This window comes from Chanodichthys erythropterus, chromosome 19 (genome assembly GCF_024489055.1).
Source record: "Chanodichthys erythropterus isolate Z2021 chromosome 19, ASM2448905v1, whole genome shotgun sequence".
NCBI lineage: Eukaryota > Metazoa > Chordata > Actinopteri > Cypriniformes > Xenocyprididae > Chanodichthys > Chanodichthys erythropterus.
The window spans coordinates 9,582,157-9,604,037 of record NC_090239.1 but is presented as its reverse complement, the minus strand read 5'-3'; the positions used below and the strand labels follow the sequence as shown (position 1 = coordinate 9,604,037).

At 41.5% G+C, this 21,881-nt stretch overlaps 1 protein-coding gene across 9 annotated transcripts in view; it reads right to left on the bottom strand.

Moving 5' to 3' along the window:
- Positions 1 to 21,881, bottom strand: part of bahcc1b (BAH domain and coiled-coil containing 1b) — a 112,583-nt gene that overhangs the window by 30,909 nt on the left and 59,793 nt on the right. For all 9 annotated transcript variants that reach the window (XM_067369026.1, XM_067369025.1, XM_067369023.1 and 6 more), the window contains 8 exons: positions 21,204 to 21,380; positions 10,107 to 10,229; positions 8,017 to 10,023; positions 7,216 to 7,330; positions 6,909 to 7,099; positions 6,556 to 6,714; positions 2,799 to 2,995; positions 1,908 to 2,262 (listed from right to left, as the gene is read on the bottom strand). In XM_067369026.1, coding sequence (XP_067225127.1) covers positions 1,908 to 2,262; positions 2,799 to 2,995; positions 6,556 to 6,714; positions 6,909 to 7,099; positions 7,216 to 7,330; positions 8,017 to 10,023; positions 10,107 to 10,229; positions 21,204 to 21,380 — 3,324 coding nt within the window. The remainder of the gene's footprint in view (positions 1 to 1,907; positions 2,263 to 2,798; positions 2,996 to 6,555; positions 6,715 to 6,908; positions 7,100 to 7,215; positions 7,331 to 8,016; positions 10,024 to 10,106; positions 10,230 to 21,203; positions 21,381 to 21,881) is intronic.

Below are 21,881 nucleotides of genomic sequence, written 5' to 3'. Positions count from 1 at the left end.
GAGAGTGTGTATTCGTCTCGTCCGCCACGCGAGTGAAAACGATTGCGCAGGGAACGCTGCGTGCATGAAAGAGTGAGTGTGTGTGTGTGTCTATATGAGATCTGCAGCATAGCCGGGTATATTGATGACAGCATGGTGTCTGGGTGTGATTGCACAGCCAGCCCTGTCACCTCAGCGCTGCGTTATTGATGGTATCCATCCGCCAGATGAATGCGTATCCCTCCGCCAGCCAGCACTCAAGGACCTCTGAAGGATAAGAGAGGCCCTGTCTGCTGTCTCACTGACCTCCCTACTGTTTTCTGTCTGTCTCTCTCACACCTACCCCGTACGGCAAGCCACTCCCCATGGAGTCTACGCTTTCTTGCACATACAAATGTGTCAGAAATGGATACAATGGTGCAAAGACACAAACACAAAGTGAAAAGTCAGCGCTTATACTTCCATTCATATTAACAGGCTGATTGTCTTCAGTAATCAAAGGGCAACAAGTCCTTCAAAGGCTCTATGTATCTTATCTGTGGCAAAATATCTCTCTCTTCTGTTGACTGTCCCTGTGGCCGTGGTCTTTTTTCTACTCGGCCATCTCTTCTCTTCTTTTTTTTTTCCCTTCTCTCCTTCACTTCACTCCCTCTCCCCCAGGGGTTTGTGGAGCCAGACGCAATGGCAAGACCCTAACCTTGAGAATGAAATGAAATGTTCCAGTCTCTTTACTCTAGTCGTTTTTTTCTGACTCAAATTCGAGGGCATTGGAATAGGAAGCGCCTTAGTAGCAAGCATTATTTTGGCTTTTATTCTATGCTTTATTCCATTTACCCCTTTTTTCAGACTGGGTTATACTCCAAACAAACCAGTCCACTGCCTTTTTATTGTCTGACCCATGTTAGCATGTGTTCTGTTTCATGTTCTAAAAGATTTCTAATTGTTTTTATTTATACTTCATAAGAGTTAAATGGAAAATATAACTTACAAAATACTAGTTTACTATGGAAAATCTATTTCTAATAGCTAGGCCAATTAGAAATAAATGGGGGTCCCTTGATAATTTGTCTATAATTGGCTTATATCAGCCAATGCTATATATGATACCAATGATATCAGCGAACATAAACAGAAGCTCAACCGTAACACACAAGAATGAACCTCATTGCTGCTTGCAGGTCAAGCAAGCACGTTTGAGCTTCCATTTACCATAACTGATGTGTGCAATAATTAATTTTTATATGTTAAAGTTGCAGTCCATAAGTTTTCCTCTTTGTCGCCATCTCTGTTTGAAACCTGCAATTGCAGTGATTTGCGGAATTATCATCCATGTGTTGTGGATCGGCATGGCTCCTCAGCACGGGTTAATCTAATGTTCTGAGGTACAGCTATGTGTGGCTCTGTTTACAGACATGATGTAATGACACAAAGACTTAATGTCAGCAAAATTGTATTTCCAGCAAAATCCTAGCAGTACCAGTCAGATTATTTAAAACATTATTACAAACTTACCGTTGTGAATCGAGCTAAGGTAAGGAGATAGAGTTGAACACTGATTGGTTATGTAATTACTCAATCATTTATTTTGGATCATTTTTAACAAAAAAAGTTACGGACTAACCCTAACCCTTTAAGACCAAGCAGAATTATCCCAAAAGTGGCAGTCTCAGCTATTTTGGTTAACGCTAACTTACTAGCATCTGCCTTTCAGTAAATGAGTTGTGCAAACATTATGATACCTAATTAATATTAATGAGCCAAGTTTACACTTTTCATATTGTTACTACACTCTGCCACACGTTCACAATAGCACCCATCTACTGGTAAAATCCTCACAATGCATGTTTGTTTCTGTGAGTACACTAAATGCGTTCACTGAATATATATCCTACTGAAATAAACATGAATGCTGCCATTTTTCCACTCACCAGGCTCCAGCGACTGAGGGTAGTCCTGTGGCGGCTGGCCCTCACCCCTCTTATCCTGGGACTCTGCAGGTTTTGGCAGGTGGTGGGGGGTTGCGTGGGGGCTGAGCGCTGGGGAACGAGGGGCAGCCACGGCCGGGCTGGGCTCAGGGCAGGGCGTGCAGGGCGTACTCTTGAGGTGGGACCGCGGGGCGGGCGAGCGACAGCAGGGTGAAAGACGAGAGGCGCAGCCCCCTGGGGACGAGGAGGAGGGGGGAGGTTTAGCGGAGGGGCCAACGGAGAAAGGCTTAGTGTGCTTGGGCGTGCGGTGCTCAGACGATCCCTCAACCAGATCGATGGGGGGATCCTCAGGTTTCCTCTGCAGAAACACAGGAAATACAAACAGACTTCAGAGACTACATAACACAGAACACTACAGCAACATTATTTCCAGTTTTCTCACAACTGAAATGCATTTATAGTGGTAAAAGGATACTAACATGGAACTAGTTATGATTCAGTCATCTCAGGTTTCTTGCGTAACGACATGCACCAGGGACGCAGTACAATGGGTACTAATGATCCACTGTTCACTTGCATTCTGCTCTGCTTCTTTGTTCAAAAGCAGTGAGATAAAAGTCTAAATCCTGCCCCGTTCCTGAGAAGAATCCCACTCTTTCAAATCTTCCAACATTTAAATGCACTTTGAAATAGAAAGTTGGTCGTTCTTTGGCTATAACTGCTATGAATTTCTGAGAGCAGGAATAGCAGGCTTTTCATAACCTCGGGCGCCCTGGGTAGGCCTGCTGAAAATGTGGGGCTTCAGTAGAAAAATAGCTGTTGGGGAATCACCTTGAGTGGTATGAGGAAACGTGGCTAACCACATGTATGTGTGCTTTCTCCTTCATGTATTACCTGTGAGTGACTGTGTCTGTGCGCCAGCTCCATTGCCTGTACCGCTCGGTGCTGCTGGTGCTGATGTTGCTGCAGCGCATAGAGTTCCTGTTGTCGTAGAAACTGGGTGCGGGAATAGACAGCGGGATGCTGCATGTGTGAGGCGGGCCCTCGGGCTCCATAAACAGGGGGCCACAGTCCCTGCTGCTCCATTACATCTACAGAGAGCGAGAGAGAAGAGAAAGAAATGAGAAAAGAATGAACAAAGGTTTTTCTTTTGCCTCAAGGCAAGTCTCAGTTATCGCTCTGAAGGCCTATTGATTTACGGCTATAAGGTTCCACTCCTTTTCCGTCCCTCTTTTCTTCCACACTCTTTTTTTTTTCTTTCCAAAAGTCATCCTCCGTCCACAGGGACAAAATCCCCTCACATTTCCACATTTCTTTCCTAATCATGTAACACACTCAATCCATGGGCAGGGAGAAAATGCAAACTGCTTCCTTTTTACATAGTCTGTCCCTCGCACTCACCGTTAGCCTGGCCATACCACAGCGGATTAACGCAAAACGACGGTCACCAGTGAGCTCACCAGCCACACTTGCCTGATCTCTGGCTCGCGCATGCCGCAGTGCCAGTCAAGACGATTCAGCGCTGCTGTCTCAAACTGTCACATGAATGTGGCTCCTCTGACAAGACCTTCCTGACAGCCTGCTGAGAACGGGCAAGAAGGGTCTACTCCCAAATGGCTCACTCATTCACAAGAGCTTGGGTTGGGTTATTATGCCTGTAATAAGGGTTAGGTTATGGGTGTTGGCCTTAAAAAGGAGCACAGATGTTATACCCAGAGACAAACTCTTGAGGAAAGGAGACAGACATGGAAGCGTTAAGGTCACCCGTTGTCTCGGCCTCAGAAGGCAACACCCACTGGCCACCTGATGCATACTGCATACAAAAACAGCAACTGCTATCTAAAATAGCCAGTTCCAATATGACTGACTGACACTAATTAACTGGAAACAAAGTTGTGTTTACAAGATACTGGGTTGATACAATGAGCGAGGATGAAATAAATCACTGGATTTGGTAATGTTTGCCAGGTTATTCAAATCAAATCTTGGAACTTAATATCAAGTTAAAGCAATAGTTCACCCAATAAATAAAATTCTGTCATTTACTCACCCTCATGTTGTTCCAAACCAGTATTACTGTCTTTTGTTGAAGACAAAGATATTTAGAAGAAATACAAAGAAAAACCCCACTGACTTTCATTAAATGGAGGAAAAAATAAATATATATATATATATACAGCTATGGAAAAAATTAAGAGACCACTTAACATTGATTTCTGAACTTGGAGTGGTCTCTCAATTTTTTCCATAGCTGTATATTGAACAAGCATGAGTAAATTATGCCAGAATGATCATTTTTGTGTGAATTATCCCTTTAACTAGACAAGCTGAAATGTGGATCAGACTTCATGCTACAAGTCAAAGTCTGCCTACATGTGACTAGGCATTTCAAAGATGCACTTTTGTGCTGTTTAATCACTAAGCGAACAGGATACGAAAGGAGTCAGTCATTTCTGAAACAAGCTGATCAGATAGGAAGGACGGAGGAAGGGGGAGAGTGAGGGAGAGAGTGTAGAGGGATGAAGCGCAGCTGTGCAAAGCACTTAGTCTCAGCCTTGAGCCACAGCCCACAGAAATTTCAACACAATATGTTTTTCTTTCAGCCATTCGGTTTTGCATGCTGCATATTCTCCGCCCCTCCTTCCTTGATGTATGGCAAGGACCTTTGTTTGGGAAAGATTACTGGGACAGGGTTATGTTTCCCTAGGGAGGGATCCAATGGATGCACTTCCCTTCTTTGTTGCGGAAAGGGGAGTGTGACGCTAAGGAGCAGAGAGCTAATTAAATTTCACAGCCAGTGTGGGGAGGAGGAATGCCGAACAGAGGCGCACAGCACAGGACAGCAGAGCACAGCACAATACAGCAAAAAGCCACGAAATGATGCGCCGCACGGCAAGGCACAGTATAATAGGGCAAAAAGACATACAGAGATGCACAACAAATCAAAGCACAATGCCAGAACTGTGCAGACACGATAGCACAGCCAAACACAGCATGGCATGACAAGGCACAGTGCAATACAGTTTAAAACCATTAAAGACATGCTAAGTATACCATATCCTAGCTTTGCTCAGGCAGCATGGTGTACCAGAGAATGGCACAAACTGCCGGCATGAGCTAATCCCTAAATATTGCTTTGGTTTAAAGTAACCAAGTGTTCAGGTAGAGTAGGAATGTGTTAAAATTCAGCGTTCTGATGTAGAACCTGGAAGCGCTGAGCGTAAACAGCATAGGAGAATGACACAGAAGAGAAGAAATTGTTGAATAAAGTCATTATTTTTGTTTTGTTTTTGTGCACAAAAAGTATTCTCGTTGCTTCATAAAATTAAGCTTGAACCACTGTAGTCAAGTGGACTATTTTAATGATGTCTTTAGTTATCTTTCTGGGCCTTGAAAGTAGTAATTAAATTGCGGTCTATGGAGGAGACAGAGAGCTCTCAGATTTCATCAAAAATATCTTAATTTGTGTTCCAAAGATAAACGAAGGTCTTACAAGTTTGGAATGACATGTAGGTGAGTAATTAATGACAGAATTTTCATTTTTGTGTGACCTAACCCTTTAAATATAAGTGTAAAATATGAATTATTAATATTTATTACATTTAACCATGTTATTAAATTATTAGTGCTTTTAAAGATAAATTTTAAGTGAGCATTAGGTGACATTTGACATTGACCAATACATTTTAAAAAATAATGTAGTAAAACATTTTTTTTTTACTAATGTAGTAAAAAAAGTACTAAAGAGATGTTTCACTGTGTTAAACAAACAAAACATTTTGATCCCTAAATTGTTATTTTTCCCTGTACCCCTCGCCTTCTCAGGTTCCACACATTGACGCAAAGGAGACAAACTCCTAAAAGCCCACCTGGGCCAATTCTGCTGCCATGCGAACAACGTATTCATACAAATTTAATCTAAACCAACAGACCCTGAAACGTACACCCACACAGTGACTTTAGATCTCCATTTCTCTCACTCGCACATGCTTATCTATGCATACGCCCCCTTCCCCCCCAATACACACTCAAAGTCAAATACGCAAGCTATCTACTTGAAATGATAATTTGTTTAAACAGTTTGAATAATTCCACTTTGCGCATTCAGAGTGTGCATTAGGGCCGCTTGTGAAACTGTTCCCATTAAGTCCATACTACAATGTGCTGTAAATGCCTGCTTGGCTTAGTGAAGCGTTTCACAATAATGATTACAGAATGATACAAGGGCAGAAGGGGATGAGATGGAACTGTGCAGAGGGGGAAGGGACATTAGACCCAAGGGGAAGGAATTCAGTGTAGAATTCTGGAACAAAACAAGTGGACAGACTGGTTGCGGATTAAATTGCTGTAACTGTCTTGGTGTCAAAGGAAAAGTTCACCCAAACATGAAATTTCTATTTATTTTAGTTATTATTTGATCATTGTATGGAGGAAAAAAGCTGTGTGAAGATTCTTCAAAAATCAGCTTTTGTGTTCCATGGAAAAAAGTCAGTCATATGGGCTTGGAACAAGGTAAGGTTCATTTTTGTGTCATTTATCCCTTTATGAACTATTCACAACAATTCTAATAAAAATAAAAAAAAACTACTCAAACTATTAAAAAATGCAATTCCTGGGATATATAAAATATCAGTAATTTTGAGAAATATACCAAGGTGATGGGCAGCAGGGTGGGCCGCTGGCTCGGTAGGCAATACCACTAGGGCGGTGGAGGGGTCCTGAGGCAGGGGCAAGACTGGCTGCAAGGGGCTGGGCATGGTTGCTGAGAAGCCTGGGGTCAAGTTCTGGTGCAATGCTGCATGACTGAGACCTGAACAGAGACATGGAAAACTGCTTAATGATGAAATAATGATTTAAGCTCAAGTTTCAATACTAATGGGCAATTCATTGATTATTTAGTAGGGTAAAACTAATTAAACAACACATGCAGAAATTCAACAAGACCATGAAGTATATTGTAATCTAATATCATCAAAAGAGTAAAAACAGATGGCATTTGCTTACCATAAGAGTGACCCATCCAGAGGGAGGGACTTCCTGTCCGAGGCATCCAGTGATGATGGGCGGGGTGGGCGTGAGCAGATGGCTCAGTGCCTAATTGGCTACCGCCTGGCACAATAAGGTGTGAGGTCAAATCTCCATGGCAACTACTGGAGGGGTGGATCCTGGCAAACTCAACTCTGTCTTTGTTTTCCCTGAGGGAAGGCCATCATAATGGCACAATGTTACTTTCTTAGGCAGTAAAACTACACTGTAGTATGCTAACTCTGCAGGTTGATCTTTGGAAACATCATATGACTTAAAACCGTACCTGAGGAGGAGTTCTCGCTCTCTGTCGAATGGAGGCAGTCCAAGCTGTTCCTCACAGACTCTTTTCCTGTCTTCATCCATCTCCCGCTCCAGCGGGTACATTGGGCGTCCAACACCTAACACAAAACAGTTCAGCACCACAATCTGAACACCCACCACTGATGAAAAAACCTAAGACTGTCCTGTGGCAAAAGTCTCAGTTGCTGTGTCTAAAACCAAAGGCAACTACCTGCCTTGTTGTCCAGTGGTCATTGACTCAAAAACACCTTTTTAAGGTAATTTTTTAAGATCACCTTCTGAAGTGAGATATCACAGGCAATGAAAAATACATTTATTGCATTCCGACATGTCTAGCTTGTCAGGCATGCCTTTTTATGCTGCCTTAGAAAGATGCATTTTCAGGTATCAGACACAACCAAAGTGTTGCGACTGGTTAATAGATATTCAGCATTTTAAACAGGTGGCTACTAATTGTCATCCTACATTCATACAATATTGGCATGTGTTTATCTGAGAAGATATTGTGCACTGTGTCCTAATGAAGACATAAGAGCAATTTAACAGTCACCGTAACACCTAAAAAACACTGGCAAGGTTACATCTACTAAAGATCAAGGGATGACAAGTAGTTTGGATTAATAACCAAAAAAATCTTATTTGTGACCATTCCTTTAATCACAAGTTTGTGTTTTGCATGTGAAGTTTGCAAAAGTTTGTCCAGCAAACTGAAAAATTATATATAGCTTTTTAGAACACACACTTGCACACACACACACAAGACCTCCTGTCGAGAGTCGCTTACCCTTCATGCTGGGCATCACTCTGCTATGGTGGCTGTGGGTGGGATGCCCGTCTGGCAGGCGGCACGGGGGCTCTCTCTGCCTGGCAACAGCCACCGCTATCCCTACAGGGGGCTGTCGCACCTCTCCCTCCCCCTGAGCTTCCCCTGAGTCCTTGCCCACCCGCTCCGAGCGCTCGTTCTCCCCAGATGACGAGGCTCTCCTAGGGGGCAGGGTCTGCTTCACCTCTTGTAGAGCACAGCTCGAACCACTTCCACTTTTGTCACTTCTCTCATTCCTCTCGCTCCTCTCCCCAGTTACTGCCCCCTGCTTGATGCACCCCAAGCCACCAAACGGGCTCTTCTGAGAGAACAGCAGTGGTTGCTGGCTGCTGTACTTCATCAGACTACTCATGGCATTGCTTTCAGGTCCCTGGGGGCCCAGTGTGGCCTCCTGTGTGGCGGTTAGAGGGAGAAGAGGACCTTGGTCCCCACGTGAAGTCTGGGAAGCAGCACCCAGAGAGTTGTAAGCCTTGTGCGGTTCTTCATCCGGCCGAGCCGGGTGTCCTCGCACCTCCCAGGAGGGATGAGTGCTGGTCTGATGCCCGCCGTATCCCTGTGACGCCGACTCCAAGTCCATCTTCTTCTTGTCTTGTGCGCTGTTGCTAGGCTCCAACTCTGGACCCTGTCCACCAGTGCTAGCCCTGTTACTGTGCTGCTGATGACGTATCCGTGCAACTCTCTGACTGTTCCTCTGAAGTGTACACTCAATCTCTGTTGCACCTTTACCTTCGGATGACGCCCTGTTCGACGGACCTGAGTGGGAACAGTCCCGGAAAGGTGGAGTGCTGGCATAAATGCTACTCTTAGCTTGGTGGCCACCCTTCGTCCCCTGTGGCAGAGAGGGACGGAAGGCATCAGATTCTTCACTGCTGTCCAAACTACATGAACGAGCTGAGTGGGGATGCTGATTCTGACTGTGCTGAACCTCGTTTGTGCGTGAATGGGGGCCCGGGGGCCAGTCTGGGCTCTTGTCTGCTTTGCCATATGCGTGTTGCTGCTGGGAAGATTTTCTTTGGCAGCTACTCGGAGGAGGCAGTAGGGTAGCTGTTCGACTTCCACTGCTACTCCTCTCAGGAGTTTTCATTTCTTTCCCTGCACCACCCCCGACCATCCCACCTCCCACACCTCGACAGTGAGGGTTCCCTAGCTGGAATGGTCCACTGGTTTTGTCTCCCAGTGGCCCCACAGAGGGCACAAATGTAGGCCCTGTCACCTCAGAGTCCCTGCCAAGGCTCTTTTCCTGAGCAGTGGGCATGGTTAGTGGAGCAGGGGGTGGTGGGCAGAAGAGATCTGGGTGGGGATGATGAGGATGATGATGGTGCGGATGACTTGGGTGCAGCCAGGATGCTCCCACGGCAGAGCCTAGGCCCAAGGGAGGGGGCATGGAGTAGGGCACTGGGTGGGCATGGCCCAGCATGGCACTGTGGCGAAGACAGTCTGAAGGCTCACTAATTCGCATTTCTCCACTAACCCCCTCCTTGCAACAATGACCGTCTCCGCTTGTCTGCCGGCCAGTCCCCAGACTTGATGCCCCGGGCCCCACACAACTGGGTAGGGAGCCCCTGGTTGTGGCCCCTGGATCAGAGCCGTTCTGGGTCTTGGTGCTAAGCAGGCAGGAGCTAAGGTGCTTGGGGTCATCTTTGTGCCGGAAATCGTCTTCTAGGCCTTGGGGGTGGTGTTGTGGATGGTGCTGGTGGTGGTGGTGGTGGTGAAGGGTGGGAGGACCATGATGATGACGATCATGCTTGGACTCTTGTTTACTCTTTTCTTTCTCTTTTCCTCCGGGTACTACTCTTCGCTCCGCTACACCCGTCTCTTTGGAGCTCTTCTGGGAAGCTGTGCTCCCAGGTTCCCTCTCACGACTGCAGGAGTCCAACGGGTGGGTGGGAGCGGTCCTAGATAATGGTGGGAGGCTGTGATTGGTGGAGAGAAGGTGGGGCTGCGACGGGAGGCTTCGTAGATAGAAATCTTAGAAAAGAAAGAAATTTAGACAAATACTTTTACATAAACGGTTTACTGTTGCTTGACAGGAGAAATTGAACCTCACTCACCTTTCTGAGTGTCATAGAAACGGTGCTGTCCATAGAGTACGCTGCTGTTGCCATGGTGATCGAGGGGGCTCATGGACAGGAAGGTGGGGGCTAGACTCCCTGAAAAGCGGGGATACCCTGGGGCTGAGAGAGAGAAAGGAGAGAGGGGAGAGAACATTGTCAGGATAAACAAATGTAACAAAAGAGAGTGACAGTTTTGGCCTTTTGCTGTGGCTGGACACAGGTTCATGAAGCCCTACAGCATGGTACAACCTTTCCCAGAAACCCCTGCACAAACAAGTTCAGTTCTTTACTCGACATTTATGAGTTGCTTATCTAAACAAGAGCTTTTAGAACTTCTGTTTATAATTATTTAAAATTACAGCCAAAATCACTATTTTCAAGGTAAAAAGTACTTTTTTAAAAATATCACAAATTATTAAGTTTTTGGGGAGTCGCACCACATGACATTTTACAATCTGAAAATTAAAAAAGACACTCATAGAAGAGGTGTATTCAAGTAGTTACATGTATGTTCATATTTATATAGAAACACAAAGACACAAACCAATACAAGACGCTCTTTTAACAGTTATGCACACACATCCTACTGGTTCAGAGAGAGGTAAATGGCCGCTCAGCTTGACTCTGTCTCTGACTCCGTTCTTCAAGGACACTGAACTGTGTCCTGAGATAGTGAAGGCTACAGTGGGGTGTATTTATGTGTAAACTAAGCACATGGCTGAAACCCAACCACAGACCAGCAGAGGTCAATGGCCAGGCACACAAGGGTCACATGCTTAAGCCGCCCACAACACAGAGCTATTATAGCCATCTGTGATGTGTGTGAGTGTATGTGTGAGTGTGTTTCTGTCTGTCAGTGAAATGGTACTCCATGTGAGGGGAGAGTATCCCGGTGTCTTTTTGAGTGTGTGTTCCTCTATGCATGTATTTGCTTGAGACACCCTGTCCTTGCACACTGTTTAATTGGATGCAGTTAAAAGTTTAACGGTCCGGGGCCAAAGTAAACAGCAGTCCATAATACTCATCCTCAGCATTCCACAGAGCCATTGTCCCATAGCCTACAAAACCAACACACTGTCGTGACCCCATCAGTCCTGACACAATAGGGAACTCTGGAAAAAGACAGATGAATGTGCAGGTTTTATTGGTACCATATCAATCATTAGCCAATATTAGAGACTTTTTATCAGTAACAGTCAATATTGGATATTTAGTTTTGTATGCTCTTTTACTTTAGATTACCTTTGCGTCATCTAACACTCTCTTAAAAGGAATCTTTACAAACACAAATAATTTAATAACATTTAATAATGTAAGATTTAGCAAATTTCAAAATGAATATCCATTTTTTTTACGTTTTTTTTTTTTTTTTTTTTTTTTAATTAATTAATTTATTTATAGAAAATTTAAACAGCTCTTTATGGGTTATCAGCCATAACGTGAAAAAAAATTATCAGTATGGACCAGAATTTTAATTTTGGTGCATCACTAAAATTGGTTTGGTAACTAGCTTGACTATGCTGCTGTAGCATTAACCAGCATAAACCAGCCTTGACTGACCGTTTTGTGATTGGTGGAACTGATGAATGCACACCTCCCGAACCTTTAAGAATTTCATTATAGTAACAGACATTTGGGGCATGAATTAAACCTTTGTGTAACACATATGTCAATAACGAGCAAGAGGGTGAAAGCGAGAAAGAGAGATGTGAACGAGGGAGTGTGATAGAGACAGAGCATATCATTTCAAGAGGCAGATTATGAGAAAGACAGGCCGTAAGTGTCTGTGTAGGTACGTGTGTGAGTGTGTCTGGAAGAGAGAAAGAGCGATTGAGAGACAAAGGAGCAGAGAAGGCGATCTCCCCCTTTCCTGCCTCTTCTACTAATTGACACCAGTGGAGCGTCCTGCTGACAGTGACATCACAAGGGAGTCCAGATGTGTAATATCAGGCCTTCTGGCTGCACCTGTTTCCTACAGCCACAGAATTTTAATTTTATCGACACACATTTACGCAGAGCACACACACATATACAGTTCTGCAGCATGCGCAGATACAGAGAGGCGCACAAATTACCGTGAACATGCACTAAGATGAGGGACAGAGAAATAGAAATTGAAAGTGCAATATTAATTGAACAAAAATACAATACAGTAAAATGCAGTAGCCATCACTCCAGTCTTCAGTGTCAAATGATCTTCAGAAATCATTCTTTTATGCTGATTTGGTGCTCAAGAAAAATTTCTTATTCTTATCAATGTTAAAAAAGTGCTGGTTTTTTTTTTTTGGAACAGTGATTTCTTGTTTTTCCTGGATTCCTTAGTGAATAGTTAGTTCAACTTTTTGCAACAATGTAGAAATCTTATAATGTCACTTTTAATTAATTTAAGGCATGTTTGCTAAATAAAACTATTAATTTCTTTAAAAAAACAAACAAACAACAACAACAAAACAAACTTACTGACCCCAAACTTTTGAACGGTAGTCTCAAAAAGGAGACGAAAAGGAGATAAAAAGGAAATGGGAACTGAACAGACCAGACAAGAGCAGACCATCATAGTTGAGGCCAGACTAGGGGGGAGAAGAGAAGAGGAGGCAACAATCACCACAATCCCTCCGTTCCACAATTAATTTAAATGCCAACAATTAGAGCAGAGCGGCACGGCAGTCTGAAAGCAATCACACTCTAATGATGAGCAATAAATGCAGTCCAGCACAGACCATTACAGGCTAGAGTGACGAGACACACACACATAACTAATCAAACACACTTATTGTAAACTACAGTTCCCCAGTATGAATGAAAACTGTATTCATCTAAATGAAGAATGATGGAGCCACAGGAGCTCAGTGTGCCAGATCAAACTGAGATTGGGCTCAGAAGCCAAGACACTGTTTTTGTTCTGTAAGACTGAGAAGCAGTGAAAAGTACAGGTGGGGAGTGTTGGACAGTATCCCAAACAAAGTCAAAGAGGATCTGTGGTGTGTCGTGTGTGTGTGTGTGTGTGTGTGTGTGTGTGTGTGTGTGTGTGTGTGTGTGTGTGTGTGTGTGTGTGTGTGTGTGTGTGTGTGTGTGTGTGTGTGTGTGTGTGTGTGTGTGTGTGTGTGTGTGTGTGTGTGTGTGTGTGTGTAAGAGAGAGAGAGAGAGAGAGTAAAAGAGCAATAGAGAAGAAATGGAGCTACACAGAACTACCTATTCAATCATATATACAAAAACATTAACCCGGGTGAGCTGAGCGCCAATGTTTCTTTTATGGAGGTAATTTTCTCTTTAGTCTATGAGAAATTATAAACAAATTATTCACTGCCACTCCATACCTCTTTCTTTCTCTCTTAATACTTCTAATTTGAACTTTTTGTCAAATTTAAAATTCAAAATACTTTATTGCTAGGACGGTTTAATATAAACAACTAAATCAGTGGCAGAAAAAGTACTAGTAATAAATTTAAATAAAATAAAATAAAATTAAAAAGTCAATCTGTTCCAATCATTAAGAAGTGCTATAAGCGTAAGTCAATATCAGCTCCATCGGCACCCAAGACACAATCATATACCTTTACATGCAGGGTTCAATAAAGCGTATCAGATTACAGCCTGTCATTTGCATGACAAACTCAACATCCATGTACAGTGCAAAACCCACTGCATGTCATGCGTCCATACTGGAAGAGGACAATAGAGACACACACAGCCCTCTAATCATATATATGTGAACAAAGATTCCTAACAAATGGGGAAAAAAAGAGATGCGTGCCTCTGTTACTGTACATTATTCCAACTACATTATTACAATTACTTACATATTTCTTTTAACTAGATATTTAATATTTGTCATCTTTATAATCTATTCCTTTATATTACTTCATAATTGTTCATTAAAAGTAAATTTGGTAACACTTTACTTAAAGCCTTTTTTTATAATGCATTATAAAACTATTTTTAATGCATTAATTATGCCTCATAATGCAATTTATAATACTCATGAATAATTGTTACCACAGTTATAATACATTATAATACACATTTAGAAAGTAGAATGCATTAAAACAAGGAAATGTAACAATGAATCTGTGAATATTATAATGCATTTTAACCTTGGTTACAATTATTTATGAAAATATATAATGCATTATAATGATACCTTTATAACGCATTATACATAAAGGCTTTAAGTAAAGTGTTACTAAAAATTTTTGTTAATTTTTCTCTAAAATGTATTTAACTTTAGTTTTCTAAACACTACAAAATATTGCTATATTTTATTTTTGCCATACACATTTTGTTTTGCTAATAAAAGTTGTTGTTGAAACTGATATTGAGAGAAAGCAGTACAATATGAAAAAAAAGAAGAAGAAAAACTGATGCAAACGTACAAATCTATCGCACTAATTTGAGCGAAGCGACAGAATGAAGCAGGCAGCGGAGGGAGGAGAAAGCAGAACAGAAAGGGGAAGAGGAGGAGGAGGGGAGGGGAACTTGTCAGCTCTGTTAATTGCGAGATGTGCTGAATCAACGGCTGCAGAATGTGGCCACTGTGGCTGGCTGCAAGAAAAAGGATGCAATAAGCCACACAAGGCCGATTCACTTCAAAAATCTGTGGTAAAACCACTGTAACGAATACCCTCAGGTGGCTTATTGCTTTAATGAAACGGCAGAACAGCAATGTTCAACGACGATGTTCAATAAATAGTTAAAATTATTTTTTATATAATAGTAAACACAAGTAAGCAAGTAATATAGTTCATTAGCCTAAAGGATCACATAGTAAAACTGAAGCAATCCTTAAGTGCATTTTAAAAAACTGAACTGATTTTTAACTTGATCAGGCATTTAAAATACATGTTTTCTATTTTATCATCTATTTTAAAATGTCATTTATTCCTGTAATGGCAAACCTGAATTTTCAGCAGCCATTAACATTAATCCTCAAGAAATTATTCTAATATGCTGATTTGCTGCTCAAGAATAATTTATTATTAATGAAGTTGAAAACAGTTGTGCTGCTTAATATTTTAGTGGAAACTGTGATACTTTTTTCATAATAGTGCATCTAAATTTTGAGTCAGGAAGGTTTTATATAAAAAGAAAAACAAATAATAAAAAAAGAGAAGCAGAAGAAAAAAAGGTAATGAAGGAAGATGGGTTATCGATAATCAATAGTAAGAAAAGGTGTTAGAACCTCTAAGCAACAAATGATGGAGAAAAAAAGAGTTTTAAAAGGGAAGAGGAATGGATGAAGGTGAAAAATAGAGAGGAACATACACAAAAAGCATTAATGTAGAGGAAGAGTGGTTCAGTACATCAAGGAGAAAGAACTCAGGTATTGAATGAGTGAGAGATAAAAGAAAGATGGACAATGAGACGCTGAGAAAGAGAATATGCGTATGAAAAAAAAAAAGAGAGAGAGAGAGAGTCTCGGGTGGCAGATCTGTGTGTTGGCTCGGCGCCCGACACTGGAGTTTGGCCAGCTGGCAACATGCCGATTGGGGCTTCCTGGATTCAGTCTTTAAAAACAATCATTTGGACAGAGTGTGTGTATGTGTGTGTGTGTGTGTGTGTGTGGGAGAACATATATTTGAGTGGGTGTACATGAGCTACTGTAACCAATTATTTTCCTCTTACGCTCTCATTTATTATGAAATATACAAACTGTCTCCATGTCTTTTCCCAGGCTAAACACACTCCACACACACACACACACACACATTCACAGTCACTGCATGCAACGTGCCAAGCCAAGCCTGGCTTCCTCCACCAGCTGGGACTTCAAAGGTGATCCCCTCTCTGTTGCTTTGAGCCAACTCCCTCGCTCTCCTTTTCTCTTTCTCTCTCTCACACAAATGTAGCACGCAGACCTACCTAACACCCTCACTCACACTCAAAGTATAAACTCTTAGAATCTTTTGCTGTTTCGACTTCACTTCTACATGCTCCAGGCGTTTTACATTAACACCCAGCGAAGCACTCAGTTGTGCGGTTAATGCCTCACACAACACTTGTTTAGAGGATTTAGAGGGCACAAATGTGTGTGAGAGTGTGTGTGTGAAAGAAAGAAAGAGAGACAGAATAAACGCAAGCATCCTCTGGTCAGGCACAATCACAACCTGATGTTCCTCAGAGGGTTCACGCAGATGGGAAAACAGGTGTCCAGGTTGCTTTTAAGTTGATAGTACGGGAAAACATGTATGGATAAAAAACAGCACTATTAAAATTCTTAATTCACTCTGACAAACATGCTTAGAATTAAAGGGACCATGACATTTTAAACTGTATGATTTTCTTTCTTCCATGGAGCTCAAAAAGATCAATTTTTGATATTCTGGCCATTATTTTCAATATAATGAAAGTAAATGGGGATTGTGGTAGTCAAGCTCCAAAATGAATATCTTCAAAAAAAAAAAAAAAAAAAAAAAAGTATCATAAAAGTAAATCATATAACCCATGCGCTATATTCCACCTCTTTTGAAATCATATGATAGCTTTGTAAGTAAATAAAACCAAAATGCAAGTTGTTATTCACTTAAAGTCTTGACTTCCACCTTTGAGAGTTCATGACAGACTGATTTGCAAATGAATCATTATTTTAAGTCAGATCTTTTCATTGATTTATGTATTTTCACAAAACTGATTCATGAACATATTCATACTGGTTTTGAGAAACTGGATAAAATGATTCAATTAAAAGATCCAATTTTGTGAAACTGGATTCGGTTCTCAAATTCAACTCAATTCTGCCACTTCAAATTGACATGAAATGAAAATTCGCCCTATTTTCTAACTGCATATTATTGAACTAATTGTGATTCATCCATTCATGTTTCTTTTTTAATTCAGTTTATCATTTAAAATATTATAACTGCATTCCAATGAACTGATGGACAGAACCAAGTCCCCACCCTATATTTTTTCCTTTTTTTCGACACTTTGATTAATTTTTTCGATTTCACTTGGATGTCTTCCGGTTTGTATTTCCACAGCATAAAGGTAAGATCTTACGGATTTATGAATGAACCGCTCGTTTTAAAATGTTCCCGGTCTACTGACATTTATTATGACATTTGTTTCATACATTACAATGCTCATGATAACTCTCATTAACTCTATAAGTAAATCCACTTCACCAGCTACTTCCACTTCGACAGCGAAGAAATATACAGAGATACCGCAAACGGTAGTGCAAACACAAAATTCTAAAGATGGCTGCTTGCTTGTTTGTTTCTCTAGCGCATAAAGTCTATAACAACTAAAATTTCAGTTTGTTCGCCACAAGCTATGATATTATAGCACAGGCTTCATGCGGGCCACTTTAATAGTGCTTATATGTACTATATATACTTCACTTGCATAGAAAAGAGTACCGTAAACTTGTATCGGCAAAATAGCTATTTGTGTTCCATGAGAAAAAAACAAAACAAAACATGTTTTGAATATTTGGAGTGTAACTGTTTGAGTCCACTCCATATCTTGTGTTTTCTGTTTGGAAAACACACGCACCTCTGGCTGATCTGTCGACCATGGGGCGGTTGGGCGTTTAGTTATCTGGTTATCAGTTAGGTTGAGCCAGCATGTCTCATCGTTGGCTTATTTCTATGATATGACTACAAACACACATTCTCTCAGACACTCATTTACACAAACACACTGACACACACCTGACCGGGGAAGATAATGGAGGCACTGAAAAGTGTTGCCTGACCACAAACTGTTCATAGCCAAAAGAGGAGCCGAGGGGCCAAAAAGCAGAGAGGACACACACACATACACACACACACACACACACACACACTTACACGTGCTCAGCAGGGTCCGGAAGCCAGCACCTCCCTGTGGTGATGCTTCTAACCATCAGCATCTCTCAGTTAAAACCGCATTCACGTACCCACACAAATCCACACACAGATGCACACCCCGTGTGTGAGTGTCGGTTGTCTGAGCAGGAAGTAGGCCGTTGCTGTTGGGTTTAACCGTAAGGGTCACGAGACCCCTGGGCCTGGATGAGGAAACCCCACATCAATCCCCCAAAACAGCGAGCCTCTAATGTTGAGCCTCACATTGCAACGTCTCTTGGCAGTCAGGTGGCCACATGACCGTTGTGACCAGCCCAACTTCCCCATGAAATCCCATTACAATGATGCTCAAAATGCATTTCCACACCTTTTTTTTTTTTTTGCTTTTAAGGTAATTTACTAAATTGCCGACAGACATTACAGCACCATCCTCATAAAGTTAATGAATATTAATTAACAATTTCCCGGACTGCACAGGAGATCCCGCTGCATCCAATCAACTAACGCTTTTCTCTCCTGTCCTCCCCCTTTCACCCCCCTGGCCTAATGGGTCAGGTGGGGCGTCACATCATCGGTAGCTGGACCGTCTCCAGGGGAACGGGGCTGGGGTAATTGCATGGCTCGTTTTGATGACATGCTTTTTATGCAAATGTAGCAGATAGTGGAGGGACACGGCTGGGGGGGAAACGGAGCCATCCAATCAGTTGCTTCAAGGGGCTAAGCACAATTAAAGACTGATTCAGATAATGAGCTCTTATCATCACGATGGGGCCGTTTGTATCATTATAGACGCATTCTGTTATTAATATTATTGCTATTAGTTTTATTATTATTATTTTTATGGTGATAATCAGAAGCATCATCATTATATTTATGATTAGTGTTATTGTTGTAGGGTTATTGATGGTTTATATAAAGCTCTTTGCGCAGCAGAATATGCACTAGGTCGGCTAAGGCACAACGTTTTTCCCTCTCCCTCTAACTCTCTCATTCTGTCTCGCACGCGTAGATTTGTTCAGTCATTCAGTTACAGTAGCGCTGGGTGCCAGCAGTAACACCACTGTGTTCGCTGCCAACCACAATTACTGTTCCATTCTGCCAGCTGCCAAGAGCTCCGCAGATACAGAGCAGTTAACCCGCACTGATACACACACATACACTTGTACACGGTTGTACACGAAACTGTGAGAATACCAATAGCAAGTGCTCAGCTGTGCATACTATTTAAAAAGAACAGGCATGTGAACTCAAATACACACTATACTCTGACACACACTAAAGGCATAAACATTTATATAAAGATCTATAAATGTTTAAAAGAACATATTGCACGTTATGGACAGTCTAAGTTCAAATATATGCACACGGAGTGCACATAAGGGGAAAACACAATTACGCTTGGATATAAAAAATTATGAAAGCGGTACACTAATATTTGTACATACTCTAAAGTGTGCTTTTTTCCATCTTAGATTATGACCTCTATAGAAAGCATGCTGGGTATTTATACAAGACTAGTATAGAAGAATAGAACAGTATTGATAGACATAAGGTCTAAGAACAATATATACAATGTTAGACAGACAGACCGACAAAACAATAGAACAATAAGACAGAATGACAGACAGAATTACAGAACAATAGATAGATAGATAGATAGATGGATGATTGAATGACAGACAGACAGACAGAGAGAGACAGATGATTGAATGATAGATAGACAGACAGATAGATAGACAGATAGACAGATAGACAGATAGACAGATAGATAGATAGATAGATAGATAGATAGATAGATAGATAGATAGATAGATAGATAGATGATTGAACAACAGACAGCTAGACAGATTGAGAGAGACAGATGATTGAACGACAGACAGACAGATTGAGAGAGAGACAGATGATTGAACGACAGACAGACAGACAGACAGACAGACAGACAGACAGACAGACAGACAGACAGACAGACAGACAGACAGACAGATAGATAGATAGATAGATAGATAGATGATTGAACGACAGAGATAGATTGAGAGAGACAGATGATTGAATGACAGACAGACAGACAGACAGACAGACAGACAGACAGACAGATAGATAGATAGATAGATGATTGAACGACAGACAGACAGATTGAGAGACAGATGATTGAATGATAGACAGACAGACAGACAGACAGACAGACAGACAGACAGACAGACAGACAGACAGACAGACAGACAGACAGACAGACAGACAGACAGACAGACAGACAGACAGACAGACAGATAGATAGATAGATAGATAGATAGAACGACAGAAACAGATTGAGAGAGAGACAAATGACTGAACAACAGACAGACAGACAGACAGATCGAGATAGATAGATAGATAGATGATAGATAGATAGATAGATAGATAGATAGATAGATAGATAGATAGATAGATAGATAGATAGATAGATAGATAGATAGATAGATAGATAGATAGATAGATGATTGAACGACAGATAAACAGACAGACAGACAGACAAGACAGACAGACAGACAGATCGAGATAGATAGATAGATAGATGATAGATAGATAGATGATAGATAGATAGATAGATAGATAGATAGATAGATAGATAGATAGATAGATAGATAGATAGATAGATAGATAGATAGATAGATAGATAGATAGATAGATAGATAGATAGATGATTGAACGACAGATAAACAGACAGACAGACAGACAGACAGACAGACAGACAGACAGACAGACAGATAGATAGATAGATAGATAGATAGATAGATAGATAGATAGATAGATAGATAGATAGATAGATAGATAGATAGATAGATGATTGAACGACAGACAGACAGATTGAGAGACAGATGATTGAATGATAGACAGACAGACAGACAGACAGACAGACAGACAGACAGACAGACAGACAGACAGACAGATAGATAGATAGATAGATAGATAGATAGATGATTGAACGACAGATAAACAGACAGACAGACAGACAGACAAGACAGACAGACAGACAAGACAGACAGACAAGACAGACAGACAGACAGACAGACAGACAGACAGACAGACAGACAGACAGACAGACAGACAGACAGACAGACAGACAGACAGACAGACAGACAGACAGACAGACAGACAGACAGACAGACGATGATAGATAGATAGATAGATAGATAGATAGATAGATAGATAGATAGATAGATAGATAGATAGATAGATAGATAGATAGATAGATAGATAGATAGATAGATAGATAGATAGATAGATAGATAGATAGATAGATAGATAGATAGATAGATAGATAGATCACCTTCATGTGAGTGGGGAAACCAGATCTGTGACGGGGCCGTGGAGTGAGGTCCAGAGCGATAAGGTGGAGAAGAGGGGGATGATGGGGGTCCGGTGGGATGGGAGGGAGGAGATCCCAGACTGCTGGCCAGAAACGTTCCCATGAAGGAGGCAGACGAGTTCCCTATCAGTCCACTGCCTGCAGGACAAAATTAAAAAATGGTTAAAAATCAAATCATCGAAATGACCAAATTATTGAATTACCGAAAATTATAAAGTGGACCTCCACAATTACAGTGCAGCCTTACAAAGAGAAAATACATAAAGATTATTTTCTGCCTAAAATATTCTAACCAAATTAGACAGAATTACAGTGCAATTGTGGGGAAAGACTAAACGAAATATCAAGAGAGCAAAAAATTTAATGAGAGGGAGAGACAGAGAAAGACAGAAAGTGAGGTATGAGGCATTAAAAAGAAAAAGAGAGAGAGTTTTGGAGCATAAGCGTTCCCATAATGAAGTCTCTGTGATCACTCTGCTGTAGCCTCTCTCTCTCTCTCTCTCTCTCTCTCTCTCTCTCTCACACACACACACACACTTTGCGACAATACCTACAAATGAGAATAAGAAACAGGCCATGATACATTCTCATCCAAATAATCATTCTCATAGCACACACAAAGGTGGGTGTCTTCTGTCC